Here is a 14,728-nt window from a genome sequence, read left to right as displayed (position 1 = left end):
ACTATTATTATTATTAGAGCCATGTGCTGATATCTCATTGTGGTTTTAATTTGCATTTCCCTAATAGCTAATGAGTTTTTTAGGGTTTTTTTTTTTTTGACTGAGTTGTTGTAATTTATAGTATATTTTGAGGGGGAACCATACTGGTGTTAGGCACTGGCTCTACCACTTGAATCATATTCCTTGCCCTTTTTTGCTTGTTATTGTTTGCATAGGGTCTCACATTTTTGCCCAGGGTCAAACTATGATCCTCCCAATCTCCACCTCCTGAGTAGTTGGGATTCTAGCCACCATGCCTGACTAGTTTATGGTTTTTGAAGAATTAGTTACTCTAATTCTTGTTGAATTGTTGAGTTGTTGAATTAGGTTGTTGTTTGCATTCTCTTATCTGTAGTTAGGTCTTTTAATGTTTCGTTTCATTCTTGTGTCATCTTTTTATATCAGTCTTACTAGAGGTTTAACAATTTTCTTCATTCTTTTGAAGAACTTTCTTATTGTTTTCTCTTTGCAATTTTTGCTCTTAGTTTTATAATGTCCTTTCTTCTGCTTGCTTGGGTTTGGTTTGCTCTTCTTTTTCTAGGTCTTGAGGTCACAGCTGTGACTATTGACTTGAGATCATTTCCGTTTTGTAATGTAAGCTTTTAATGCTATAAAATATCCTCTCAGTATTGTCTCAGCTGTATCCCACTTATTTTAATATGTTATATTTTCATTTGAGTTATGTTTTTTTTCAGGACTTCGCTTTGATCCCTGGATTATCTAAATGTGTGTTGCTTAATTTCCATGTATTCAGAGACTTGCTTTCTGATTTGATTTCTCGTATGATTCTACATGGTCAGGGGACATATTCCATATGATTTCAGTTGTGAGGTTTGCATAATGGCTCTGGATATGGCTCATTTGGAAACACCAATTTTTTTTTAGTTGTCCTAGAGTCCTGCCCACTCTGCTACCTCAGCCTGCCTCCAAACCTCAGATGAGATGCACATTGCTTGTCTGTCACAGGCAGAGAAAAGGGCAGGATGGTGTGGGTAGTAGGGAAGCCTTCCGAGGATCCCTCAGTTACTGAACTTACTGACAAAACTGGGCCTTGAGCCCCCAAAGCCTGCCCACCCAGACCAGGAGCCTTTGCCTTCCATGACCTTCCCATGACACGTGATGAACACACAATGAAGCTGTGGGAGGGGTGGGGTTTGGACACAGGTGTAGCCAGTCCAGGCCCTGTGCCCCTCCACCCTCACCTCTTTCTAATGGGGTGGTAAATGAGGAGGGGCAACTCAGATGCCTAAGAAGCTTAGGCCCAAATCTCGGAGACAGTGCCGGGCTGTTGCCCCCCTCACCAAGGTCGGCCGGACGGCCCATTTCCACCCTTGTAAACAGGCCAAGTGCAAGGCCAAGAGCTATCAGGACCGCCGCCGTCGCTGCCAGAATACTGTGCATAAGGTTGCCAGCCAACTGCAAGTTGACTCCTCATCTACTTCTTGCAGGACCTACAAGAACAGTGAGGAACTTCGGTCTCGTATCATATCTGGAATCATCACACCTATCCATCAGCAGTGGGACAAGCCTAGTGTAAGCAGTCCCCATCGGGAGTTCCCGCCTGCCACTGCCAGAGAGGTGGACCCACTTCGAATTCCCCCTCACCATCCTCACACGAGCCGTCAGCCTCCCTGGTAAGTGCAGGGCCCCCAGCAGGCCGTCCATGCTTCTTTAGCAGGAGCCCAGCCATTCAGCCCATCCTGCCACTTGACTCCGTACCTGGCTCCCATGTGTCTTCAACAGAATCGTCAAAGTCTTGGGATGTGGAGGTAGAAAGTGGAGATGTGAGTGGATGGGGGAGTTCTTGCACTGCTACTAGTCACCATAACCACCTGGCATCCTGGGGCTGCCTCCTCCTGTCTAGAGGCCACGTGGCCCTGAGTATGGCCAAGGGTCCTGGGTTGTTGCCCAGGTGCTTCATAGTTCTTCGTTCCGGAGTGCAGGACCTGAGCCAGGCTTTTTGAGAAAATGCAAAGATGCAGAAGTACTGACCTGGACAATCTCAGGGTCTTGCCCATTTCATTTTATTGTAGTCCCTTGATCACTTGGCAACTTCAGAAGTTTTCCAAAATAGCACTGTATGTGAGTAAGTCCCACTCAAAGTCTTTGTAGATTAGGGTAGCAGCAATAGGACTGGTGGTTTCTACTGTAGCGGAGGGAACAAAGACCAGGGGATCTTTAGTCTCTCAGCTGAGGCAGCATTTCTCAGTCTGGAGCCCATGCTGTAGAAAGGGTAGGGTGCGTGGCTAGAGGGGAGGGCTCATTGTGGGGCATATAAGAAGTGCTCAGTAAATGTTAACTGCCATTGTTATTTTATTCTGACTTGCAGTTGTATACCTTTGGTTAGTTAAAAATGGGCAATGAGTTTTTTTATTATGAGTAACAGCTGGCAAGTCTGTTTGGCAGAATCTTAAAAAAAAATGAGTCCTTTAGAGAGAATAGAAAACAGTTTTTTTTAAAAATGGCTCAAATGGTTAAGAACAACTTATCTGCTCTGACCCCCTTATTTCACAGAAGGGAACAGAGGTAAGAAGACCTGCTTAAGGTTGCCAGCCACTAATATAGAGACAGAATCAGGGCTGGCGTCCAGGTGTCCTCACTCTGCAAAGTACTCTCATCAAATCAGAGTATGGTGGCAAGATTTAAGAATAAACCCTGGACAGCTGTCAAGTTGGGGTTTGATGTGAAGTAAGTGGCCCTGTCCCTGAGCAGCCATCATAGAATATTCCTGGCTGGTGTTCTGAGCAAGAATAGCCTCTGCCTCTTTCCACAGGACATAGACCCGCGCCTCACCATTACTTTGCACACCTGCCTTTGCCTGTCCCACACCTGGAAACCTCCAAATGATAGCTAACGGTGTAGTATCTCACCTAACACCTAAAGAGATGTGTTTTGGGTTAGGGGGTGCAGCTTAAGTGATAGAGCACTCACCTAGCAAGCATGAGGCCTTGGGTTGAATTCTGTACTATAAGAAATAAAAGAAAACTTGTTTTGCTAAGTGTGTAGTGATGTGTGTCTGGAGCATGTGAATGGCTGCTGGGTCTGCAGGTTTGACACTGGCTGCTTCTGGGCTGGTGTATTCCTGGAGAGGTCTCCACTGTAATGGAGAGCTGGGGAGACAGTTGATCCTGCTCCAGAGCTCTCCAGCAAGAGACTAATGTAGAACAACCTGTCTGCGTGGATTGTTCTATTTGTTCATCCAAGCCAAACTTTTTATTGTCATTATTATCTAACCTACTTCCCTTTGCTCCATCTGTCCTCAGATATCAGGAAACTGCCCCAAATCCTTTCCCTTGTTTACAAAAACCAATTTTTCTAAACATCACTAAAAGTAAATCTTTATTATAAAGCTCTCGTTTATGTCATTCTAAATTCATTTTAATCCTGATCAGTCTGTATGTTTACATGTAATTTTTAAGTGTTCCAGATAGTTTGTGTTCTACATCTTTTCAAAATTTCATAACCCATTTATTAAAATACTAAGCACATCTTTTTTATTTATTTTATTGGTATGCTGGGATTTGCCTAGCCTCCATATATCCACAGAGTAGTAGTTCAAACATTTCTAAATTATTAATTGTAAGTAGTACAATCATGAATATCTGTGTGTATTAATTTTTTTCCATATAGCCCCTTGAGTTATAGACCCTTTGATGGCAAATTTTGCACCTTTGTTTTGGTGTTGGGAACCTTCTTGCACTCTGAAAAGTTATTTAAGACCCCACAGAGCTCTCATGTATATTATATCTATCAATATTTAGAAGTTACAACTGAAATTTTTCAAATACCCATTTACTCATACACACACATAATGGGTTTACATCTTTTGTCATATTTTTTCTCCCCTCAGAGCTTGCCTTTTTTAAATTTAAAATTCTTGATTTTTATATAATATAGATTATTAATGTTTTTGTTATATATTTGGTACTCTTTTTGTTTGAGAAATCTTTGCCCTACTATCCCAAGGTCCTGGAGAATTTCTCATCTGTTTTTTTTTAGAACATTTTATGTTTAACTCTTCAGTCCATTTAGAATTAAGTCTTCCATGTGTGGTTTGAGATTTATGTTTTCCATATGAGATCCAATTGATTCAGTGCCATATTTTGAAAAGAATATCCTCTGCCTACGCCACCTGAATAATTTAATCTTCATTTTCCTGTTATCCCCTATTCTTAAATCTTACCCTCTTACCCCCTTTCTTACACTCTTGGAGCCAAATAATCTTAACCTTTTGGTTTCTTCCCATGGAGAGCAAAATTAATAGCATTTATATATCTACTGTTGATTGAGTACTACTATTCCAGACAGTATACTAGGCATTTCATCCATGCATTCTTGTTTAATTCTCCCAACTACATAAAATCAGTGAGAGCTATCCCCATTTTATAGGTAAGAAACTGAGGTTCATGTAATTTCATCACAACAAGTAAGAAGCAGAAATCAGATTATAATAACAACAGAATATTGAATACTACTTACTGAACTTTTTACATCATACCAGGGATTATGCTCTGGTGAACTTTCTCTTTTAGTTTATATAAAAATCCTGAGAAATAGATAGTATTTCTGTGTTTTATAGAAGAAAAGGCGAAGCCTTGGAGATGTCATGACTTGCTCTAGGTCATAAAACTATCAAATGGTGAAGCTACAGTTTGAACTTGAGGCTCACTAAAGCCTTTGCTCTTTCTTATCCTCAAGTCAGTCTAAGAGTCCGTTGTGTGTCAAGTACTGTACTAGTGCGAACACATGATGAGGTGTGGCATAACCCTCAAGGAGTTTCCCATTAGCTAATTGTCCTGTCTGATCCAGACCATAAGTCTCTGAGACAATGACAGCTGAAGCTCAGAGAACAACCAATCTGAAGGACTGAGTGGGACAGAATAGAAGGAAGGCTTCATAAATATGGTGCCTGTACCATATTTTGAAAGACCAATAAAAATTACATGGTTTTGGGGGTAATTGGCTTTTACAACTAGAAGAAGGAATGGTGGTTACCAATGGGCTATGAAATCTCCTTGAGCAGGAGCGTATTTCACTTGTGCCAGCATGTGAAAGAACAGGTAAATGTAAAAGCCAGCTCAGAAGCTGGATCTGATCCTGATGATGGGAGCCACCAAAGGTTTTGAAAGTGATCTGGTTGCAAACCCTTTAACCACTGACATTTTTTTTTTTCAAGGAATCCAGTGGGTCTGTCACATAAGATGCTGACATGGTGAATACTCATTGAGCCTTTACTGTGTGCTGATCACAGTAGGGGCTCAGTAAGTTAAAAATAAGTCTATATAAAACATAATCTCTGGTAATCCTCAAATTAGAGCTCAGTAGGTACTATTGTTATCCTCATTTTATAGGAAAGAAAAACTGAGGCTCAAAGAGGCTAATACATTGCCCAAAGCATCACAGCTCCTGAGTGCTATAGCATGATTCAGCTTTTATAGTTACTGTTTGACAAGCAGATGAGGACCTGCTTCAGAGGAGGTGATCTTGGCTTGGGTTTTTCCAAGAACAAAGAGACAGTCTGTGGGGCTGGAGCAGTGTTCACTAGTGGGGTAGAAAGGTAGGAACTGACACCACAGCATCAGCTTGGCCACTTCTTGTAGAGCCCTGGGGCCAAGATCAGGGACAGTGGGAAGCCCCTGGTGTAACAAGAAAGGGACTTCATATTGCCCACATTTAAAAGAGAAAAAGATCCCCTGTCTCCTTTAAGGATTGTAGAGGGACAAGAGTAGAAATAGGAATTCCAGGGAAGAGGCTGACACAGGCATCCAGGCAGGAAATCATGGTGGTAGGTGTTAGGTGGTGGTAGACAGGTAGGTGGATCTGGGATATATTTGGAAGTGTACCTGACAGGACTTGATGATGGATTGGCTTAATGAAAGGAAGAGGAAACCAAGAATGATGCAAGTTTTGTTTTTAGTCTAAGTCATTCTAATTTTGCACTAGCATAGCCAGTGCCTTAGTGGAGATGCTCTTCATGCAGCTTGAGCATATCTCTGACTACTGCCTCGGCATACATTCCTGAAGGATTATTACATTAAGGACTAGGCCTGATTTTAAAGATTTGGATATGCACTGCCCATTTGCCCTCCTTAACATGAACGGTTTTGATTGGATTTCCCACCGTACTTCAATGTCTTTTCCCTGTCCTTGTCTCATTTTTCTTTTCTATTACTTAGGAAAACATCATCCCATGACACTTGTAAGATAACTGAGACAAATACAAGGCAAATACAAGGGAAGCTATTTGCATCATATGTGCCTTAATTTTCTTTGGTCACATAACAAATTGGCACAACTCAAGTGGTGATACAAGGCACAACCCTGTCACATAGTTCTGCAGGTCAGAAGAATGAGTACACTCAGCTGGACTTTGCTCAGAGTGTCATGAGGCCAGAGCTGAAGTCTCAGCAGGGCTACCATCCTTCCAGGAGGGTCTAGGAAACAATTTGCCTTTGGGCCATTGGCAGAATTCAGTTCCTTGTGGTTGTGAGACTTATTCCTGTTCTTTTCCTTTAGCTCCTTAAGATCCCTGCATTTCTTCTCATGTGGCCTTCTCTGCCTTTAGCACCAGCCATGATGTATCAAGTCCTTCTCAGGCTGGTGGCTCAACCCTATAATCCTAGCTATTCTGGAGAGAGATTGGGAGGATCATGATTCAAGGCCAACTTGGTCAAAAAGTTTGTGAGGCCCCCATCTCAACAACAAAAGCTAAGCATGGTAGCATGTGCCTCTCATCCCACCATTTGGGAACCATAAATAGGAGAACTGCAGTCTAGGCTGGCCTGGCCATAAATGGGAGATCCTGCCTCAAAAATAACCAAATCATAAGAGGGGGCTGGGTGTGTGGCTCAAGTGGTAGAGTGCCTGAGTGCCTGCCTTACAGACACTGAGGCCCTGAGTTCAAACCCCACTTTTCTCCCCTTTATTGGGACAACAACTCTTGATTCTATCCATGGGCACAGTCATGGGAAGTCCATGGCTGAGCAGGGTAAGTAAATCAAAGGACCAATCGCCCCTCCCGCTATGGAAATAGAAAGTACCAAGCACACCATACAGTGGGGGGAGCTCAGAAAGAACTCCATAAAACTGTTTTTGGACCTCTGGCCTTGCCTGCAAACAATACATAAATGCACCTGATTTTAAATAGCAAGCAAACACTGCAAGAGTAGAACTATATCAGAGCCCACCATCAGGTCCCAGACTGGCCACCGGAGAGCACATACATGGTGTACATCTTGTGACACTACAAAGGCTTTAAAGCCAGAACTGACACTGAAACCAGAATTTGGAGTCCAAACTCAGCTGGGTTGATTGCCTGCTAAAACAAAAATATCAAGATTCCCCAGGTCTCAAAATAAAATGTTCAGATGTCTGGGATAAAGCCCAGAATTATTGGGCATAAAAATTCAGCTCTCAAAAGACAATCAACAGTTGCCAATACCAGGCTGACACAGATACTGGAATTATCTGATAACTTTAAAGCAGCTGTTACAAAACTATTGCAATAAATGAGGACAAACAGTTTGAGTTTTTTTGTTTGTTTGTGGTACCGAGGTTTGAGCTCAGGGCCTTGTGTTTGGTAGACAAGTACTCTATAGTTTGTTTCTCAGATAGGGTCTCACACTTTTGCCAGGGTCATCCTTAGATCACAGCCCTTTTACCTCCACCTCTCACATAGCTGGGATTACAGATGTGTGCCACATCACCCAGCTTGCTTTTTGACCTATGGTCTTGCTAACTTTTCATCCATGTCATCCTTGAACTGTGATCCTCCTATCATGCATCCTAAGCAGCTAAGATTAAAAGTATGAGCCACTACACCAGAAATGAAGGTGAACTATTTACTGGATACAGAATTCTGGGTTGACAATTCTATTTCTGCATATGTTAAGAATGTTTGTTTACTTCCTTCTGATCTCCACTGTTTTTGATGAAGAATGCATAACCATTCAAATTCTTATTCCTCTATGAGCAACATTTTGTTTTTCTCTAGCTGCATTCAAAACTATTTTCTTTTTGTCTTTAGTTTTCAACTGTTTATGATACATTTAAGCATGGACTTTTTCAGGTTTATCTTATTTAGGATTTTCCAAGCTTTCTCGATGTGTTGGTTGATTTATTTTGCCAAATCAATGAGTTTCCAGTCACTATTTTCTTCCAAAATTTCTTATGTATTGCACTCTTTCTCGTCTCCTTCTAGGACTCCAATGACCTCAGTGTTAGATCTTTTATAATTGTTCCTCAGTTTCCTGAGGCTGTATTTTAAAGTCTTTTCTCTTTGTTGTTCAGTTGGGTAATTTCTATAGATCTGTAAGTTAAACTCTTCACTTAAGTCAGTTTTACTACTAATTGACCCAGTGAGGTATTAAAAACCAAACAAAAACCCAAAAATTCTATGCGAAGAGAAATAGTCAAAAACAAATTAAAATTGAGTAATAATAAAAAGAAAGGAAAAGAAAAATTAGAACAATTTTTAATAATAAAATAACAGATCTAGATCTTAAATATAACAATAACCACCTTTAGCAACTGCGCAGGCCTAATGTGAGTCCCATCTTACATTTATAGAAGACCCTTGGTACCTGTGGTTCTATGGTTCCAGGGGGACCAGTGTTGAGGGGAAAATCACGAATGCTCAGGATGCAGAATTCAGTACTCAAATGACCCAAAGTAACCTGTATGTACAGTAGGTCTAAGCATCCATAACTTGAAACCGCACGTAGTAGGCTACATTACTGTCACAAAAATGGTTGTTGTACACATTAATACTGCTCACCAACAGCTAGGTCTTACTTCATGCCCTTTATCTCAAATACTCTGAATGTTTAGTTCATTTTTCCCATAATGCCACCCAACTCCCGCTGAAGACATGCTGCTTTTGAACAAATCTAAAATTTACACTTTCTCACTTAAGTATATTATATGCCCTTTTTGGCTTGAAAGGATTACCATAACCTTGCTTTTTGGGCACCATTTGCTTTGGGGAAAGCATATTTTAACAAAATGAAGGACAGGGAAACCCTCAGCAGATCACACAACTGATGATAACACAGAACTGACTGAGAGTTTCTCTGCATCAGCTGGGCTGCATGATGCACACGTGAGAATTAAAATGTTTTGGTTTTGAAATTTCTTTTGATTTTGAGTTTTATTTTTTGATTGCACTTGATCAGATCCATGTGTAATGAATCCACGAATAAGGCGGATTTACTGTATTAATGTCTGTGGCCTTGTGCAAAAAGCTGCTTCTCTGGGCCTCGGTGTTCTCATCTGTAAATGAGGGATCAGAAGGCTACTTACGAGTTGCTGCAAAGATAAACCAAGGTATGGAGGGAACTCCGCACATTCATTGTTTGTAAAGTAGGAGACACACATTTGTATCTTTGTAAGACACTGCTGTTGTTAGCTGTCACCTAGTAGGCTAGGTGACAAGAATAAGAGAGACTATCACAGATTCACAATTTCTTCTCTACAAATGTGAAATCAAAAGAGCTCTCAAATCAGAAGTTTGTTTCGTAAGCTTGGTGCCTAAACTTATAGTGGTAAAACCTAGTCTGAAGTGGTATGAAGTCCTTTGTAGCTTCAGTTATATCCCATTGTATCTTCATTTGTATCCCATTTAAGGATGAATATGCATTTTACAGAAATATTAGGGTATGGGTTTGAGGGTCCTGCTTGGAGGTGTTAAACTATGTTGGTATACCCCTTGAACTTTCTAAAGTATAATGAGAGATTCTGATTTCCAAACACATCTAGTCTAAGATTATGGGCTTGCAATCTTTTTTATTCATGAATTTTGAAAATGGGAATGCATTACTTACTCAGAATTACATTTATAAATTAATCTTTTAAAAACTAAATTGAAAAAGAGCTGAACTTACATCATTTGTCACAAGGTAACACTTATTCTTGGTAAGAAGCACAGCTGCTGCTGATCCACTCGGCCTTTCCTGTCTGCAAGTCTGCTCATACCCAAAACCATGCTTCCCCATGTGGCAGCCCCTGGTTACTGTCAAACTTTACATCTTAAAAGACTGAGGTTGAGAGGTTTTGTGACAGGCCCCTCCTAGCCAGCTAGAAAATCACAAACCCAAAGTCCCGAACATACCTCTGGTTCCCAGTCCTGAGATTTTCTCAATTATTCAGGGCATTGTGGTCATTAGGGCGTGTCAACTGAATTTCTGTGCCCAAAGAAGGCACATTGTTCTGATGTGAGAGAAGAGGGCCCTCCTAAAGAATCCTGTGTGATCAAGGTGGCCCTCTAGGTCCTGAGAGAGAGGGGCCACCTTTGCCTACTGCAGCCCAACCATGCCAAAGGTTTTCCCTCAAGGTTTTGAGTAGATCCTGCTTTCCTTCAGTTGATGACCAGCAAGGAGTAGGAGCTTAAGTTCAGGAGCCATGTATAACAGTCTTTTTTTTTTTTTTTTTTTTTCATCCCTGGAGTCTCATTCAGCCCATCTAGGACCAAGACTTACTTACCAAGGAAGCTATGGAGAGGGAGGCGGACCTGCCTATTTGTTATAAATGCATTCTAAGCAAGTGCAGAATGAGCTCCCAAAAGTGTGCACACCGTGCAGTGAGGCTAGAGAGCCTGTGCACAGTTTCCAGCATACAGATCGCTGGGGCAGACCTTGCAGCTGCCTTTCTAGCCTTTGCCATTCTCTTTCTTCCTCTCCACACTCTGATCCAGAGAAAAAAATAGAGATGGCTGCTTATTTCTGGAGCAGTCAGGCTCTTTACTTGCAGACATTTTAATAGCTTCTAGAAACTCCTATGTCTCTGCTCTGTAGGGGGCACTTTATGGAGTCAGGTAAGGTGCTGGCTGCCCTTGGGCTCCACCTGGCCTATCTCTACAGAGACCAGATGTTGGAAGCCACCAGAAACTGACTAGCTCTATGAACCTTGGCTTGGGAACAATAACCGAGCTTAGGAGCAATCCTTTCCTTTGGAATCCTGTCCCTGTCTGCCCAAATTGCAATATCCTTTCCAGCCTATTAGGTGGGAGTGACTAGAGAAGCACTTACTTTTGGATTTCTTCCCAGTTCTCTAATTAATGGCTCTTACCTGTAAGCTTAGATTAGCTGCTATTGATAAGGCTCTCCTATTGTGGCAGGAACCAGCCGTGTCCCAGAACTGTCAGGTTTGTATTGCTCACCAGGGCTCCAAGCAAATTCCAAAACACACATTTTAAAATAGTAAATCGTTTTTGTTTAATTACACCCATATCCATATCCTTTATGGAAAGTATGAAGAGAATCCCACCACCCAGAAGTGACTGTCACTAGTTACACTTTCAAGGTGTTGCCTTCTATTTCATTCATACATACATGCCCTGCCCCCATACATACACAGGCATCTTTCGGAGCTGGTACTCCTAAGCCAGCCATACTCCCCTTTTCTCTCACACTTAGCACTAGAGCTTGAGCATCTTCTACATCTTTTTTTAAAGCATTCTTAGCACCTTGTTTCTATTGTTTCCATGGCTACATAGAGGGATAAACCATGACATACCTCGCTGGTCCGCATTTCAGGGTGATTCTAGTTTCCCTGATTAAAGTCTTTGTGGATATATTTTAATTTGAATTATGTGTTCTTTCTTTAAGATGGATAGTCAGACATAAAATTATTGGGTCAAATAATATGAAGATTGTAAGACCTTGGAAAAACAGAAATTTTGTGTGTTTTAGAGAGAGAGTATAGTACATATGCTCTCCAGAAAGCATAGACATTCATACTTCATAACTCAGGCAATTCAGTGAAGGGGTGGGGGAGAGAATCTTAGAGATTGTCAAGGTTTTTGGCCTGTGGCATCCAGCAGGCTACACTGCACAGATCACTGTACTCAGTGACCCTCACGTGAGGCTGTAATGAACAGAAGGTTCAGAAGCTCTGTTCCAGCATGTGACTCTACCTCTTTCTCACTCCACCTGAGAAGATTTTAAACCTAAGATTTTGGGGGGTTGGGTTTTTGGTTTTAGAGTAATTTTTGGCAGAGGGGTTCAAGTGGTAGAGTACCTGCCTAGCAAGTGTCACCAAAAAAAAAAAATTGAGTATTTTTTCATATATAAAAGTTCTTGGTTCTTTATGCAAAATGTAGGAACTTGAGGAAGGTGCAAATAAAATAAAATTTATCTGGAGGTTAGCACTGTTAATATTTTTATCTTTATGCAGAATTGGAATCATCCTTGTTTTTTAGCTTTGGTTCAGCCCTTCTGAATAATTGCCATTTTAATACAGTCAGTGTTAATCTGTGCTGAAATACTACTTCTATTGTGGTCTTTTATGGGCAGGTGTCTTCCCTGTCTCCCATGCCTGGGTGTGCATTTGTGACCCCACAGGCATCAGGTTTGGGCCCCTGGGAGCCCAGGTGCCTGCCTGCTCTGGGACTTTTGGTAATTGTCGCTTGTTTGTTTCAGGTGTGATCCCCTGGGCCCGTTTGCTGTCGGGGGAGAAGACCTAGACCCCTTTGGGTGAGTACTGCTGGCGAGGTAGCAGCAACAGAACTTGTTCTGTGGCTTTCAGCCCCAGCTCATTTTCTAATTTTAGAGCTTTCATCAGTCTCTTCATTTAAGGTGAAGGAGGCCGTTGTTGCTGAGAAAACACTGTCATTTTCTGTGTTCTTTCACAGCTAGAGCAGCAACAGAGATCTCTTGAGTGTTGGGGAGGACTGAGCAAGCCTGACAGGCAACTCTGTCGTTTCTCAGTCACCTCCCTCCCCCTACCCTGAGGACAGCAGCCCTCCCTCGGATGAAAGGATACACGAGGGTGCATGAGATGCAGGTTGAAGAGCACTCAGTGGACTGCAGGCCTTAGGGCAGCAAAGGGCTATTCAGGGTTACCTCACTCGATAAAGGGAGTCTCTGGGCCCCATTAGATTATCTGTGATCTTTGACATGCACCCAGCAGAGTTATCACAGCCTCAGCTATGCACCCTGTCCTTTGAAAGGTTCAGACGAGGTTGGAACCTCTGCTGCAGTGACTGCAACTTTATCATCTCATTTTTAGACAGTGAAATCACTTAACTCAGTGCTGCTCAAGCACTGACCTCAGAGTGTGAGGAGCATCAGCTTACTCATCCCAGTTTGAGCACATGAAGTCCATGGAACTCTGAGGGATACATGCTGTCAGGAGCCAGACTTGAGCAACCCACAGGCAGTGAGAAACTGTCGTAAGGCCAACAGCAAGCTAGCATCGTGAATGGAATCAGTGTTGTTACTATTAGTCCTTAGAGCGAAAGCAGTGCCCTGCACAGCCTTGCAACACCATTGGCCCTTGCCACTTCTAGTTCCTGTTCTTGACCAGATTGGCTCCTTTTGGTGTAGGAAATACCGGAATCTCAGTTTTGAGCGTTCAGCGAACCCTGCAGAACTCTGTACTGCTGCAGGCCCACCTCGGTGATGGTGTGCCCTTTTCATGCTTTTCACATTCTTGCTCTTGCCTGCTTCCTGCTTCACCATCCAGAGTAGACATCCGGTCATTCTTAGTCCATTCCTGCCTGTCCCAGTCACTTACCCATCTTCCTTCTCGCCTCAGGTGTCGGAGAGGTGGCATGATTGTGGATCCCTTGAGATCTGGCTTCCCAAGAGCACTCATTGACCCATCTTCCGGCCTCCCAACCCGGCTGCCCCCCGGCGCTGTGCCCCCAGGAGCTCGATTTGACCCCTTTGGACCCATTGGAACCAGCCCATCTGGGTAGGTATTCACCCAGGTATGCTGAGAGGTGGCATCTGGTGGCAGTTCAGTCCAGGGCATCTTAGCACTGCAGCCTCACAGGTGTCTGACACTAAGCACAGAGTCTCCACTGCTGCGAAGAGAGTGACATAGCCTCTAGTCCCTGCCTGCTGCCTCCTTAGAGCCTTCCAGGAGCTTCCGTCCCTCTGCACCTGTTCCCCCAGCTGTCCTCAGAGAGTAGGAGTTACACTTAATGAAAGTTGTATGTGTGGCTGAAACTCTACATTGACAGTCTGTAGATAGTAACTGTTCACATCTTATAGATGTGAAATTGAGACCCTGAGGATTGGGCAACTTTGCCAAAATAGGGCTCGAGCTCAAACTCTAGAGTGCATGCTCTAAAACTCAACGTCCCACACCTCACACTGGAGGACAGGCTCCCTCAGTGCACCTGGCTTCTCCATCCCTCCAACTCACCAGCCCTGCTTTCCATTCCAGACCTAACCCCGATCATCTCCCCCCGCCGGGCTACGATGACATGTACATGTGAAGGCCTCAAGAATGTAACATCCCAGCCATCCTTCCACTCTCCAGGAGCTGCCACCACTGACCCCATCAGCAACTGTGTTCTTGTGGGCTTGGGGCAAGGGACTCTGCTCCTGTGTTTGCAGGCCAGCTGGGATTGCCTCCCCACCCCTTGTCAGAGCCAAGGCACCTGCTGCAGCTCTCCACCTGGCTGCATATAGGTCCTAAGGGAGACTCCGGCAACATACACCCTCCACCCAATGCAGTCCCGGTCACAGTGCTATAAGAACAGAACGCATTTTGGATGTTATTATTAAGAACCAAATGTCAATACAAAGTTCATGTTGCCGGTCTTCCCCTTTCCTTTTCATGTTAACACACAGCTCCTTCAAGTTGTGAGCCTTCAGAGTTGGAATCTGTGCCTATCCAGGGCTCATTCTTCTCAAGCTCTCTCCCTTCATAAATTGCTGTTGCTCCTGACATTAATAAGAAA

The 14,728-nt window shown here is 43.0% G+C and overlaps 1 protein-coding gene across 2 annotated transcripts in view; it reads left to right on the top strand.

Annotated features, from left to right (window-relative positions):
- The window catches only part of Psmf1 (proteasome inhibitor subunit 1), a 26,547-nt gene extending 11,819 nt beyond the window's left edge, over positions 1–14,728 (top strand). For both annotated transcript variants that reach the window (XM_020176244.2, XM_020176246.2), the window contains exons 4-7: positions 1,488–1,673; positions 12,456–12,509; positions 13,573–13,731; positions 14,209–14,728. In XM_020176244.2, the coding sequence (XP_020031833.1) occupies positions 1,488–1,673; positions 12,456–12,509; positions 13,573–13,731; positions 14,209–14,260 (451 nt within the window). In that variant the 3' untranslated portion in view covers positions 14,261–14,728. The remainder of the gene's footprint in view (positions 1–1,487; positions 1,674–12,455; positions 12,510–13,572; positions 13,732–14,208) is intronic.

Source organism: Castor canadensis, chromosome 5 (genome assembly GCF_047511655.1).
Source record: "Castor canadensis chromosome 5, mCasCan1.hap1v2, whole genome shotgun sequence".
NCBI lineage: Eukaryota > Metazoa > Chordata > Mammalia > Rodentia > Castoridae > Castor > Castor canadensis.
The sequence above is the reverse complement of the archived record's forward strand: the minus strand, read 5'-3'. Positions and strand labels throughout refer to the sequence as shown.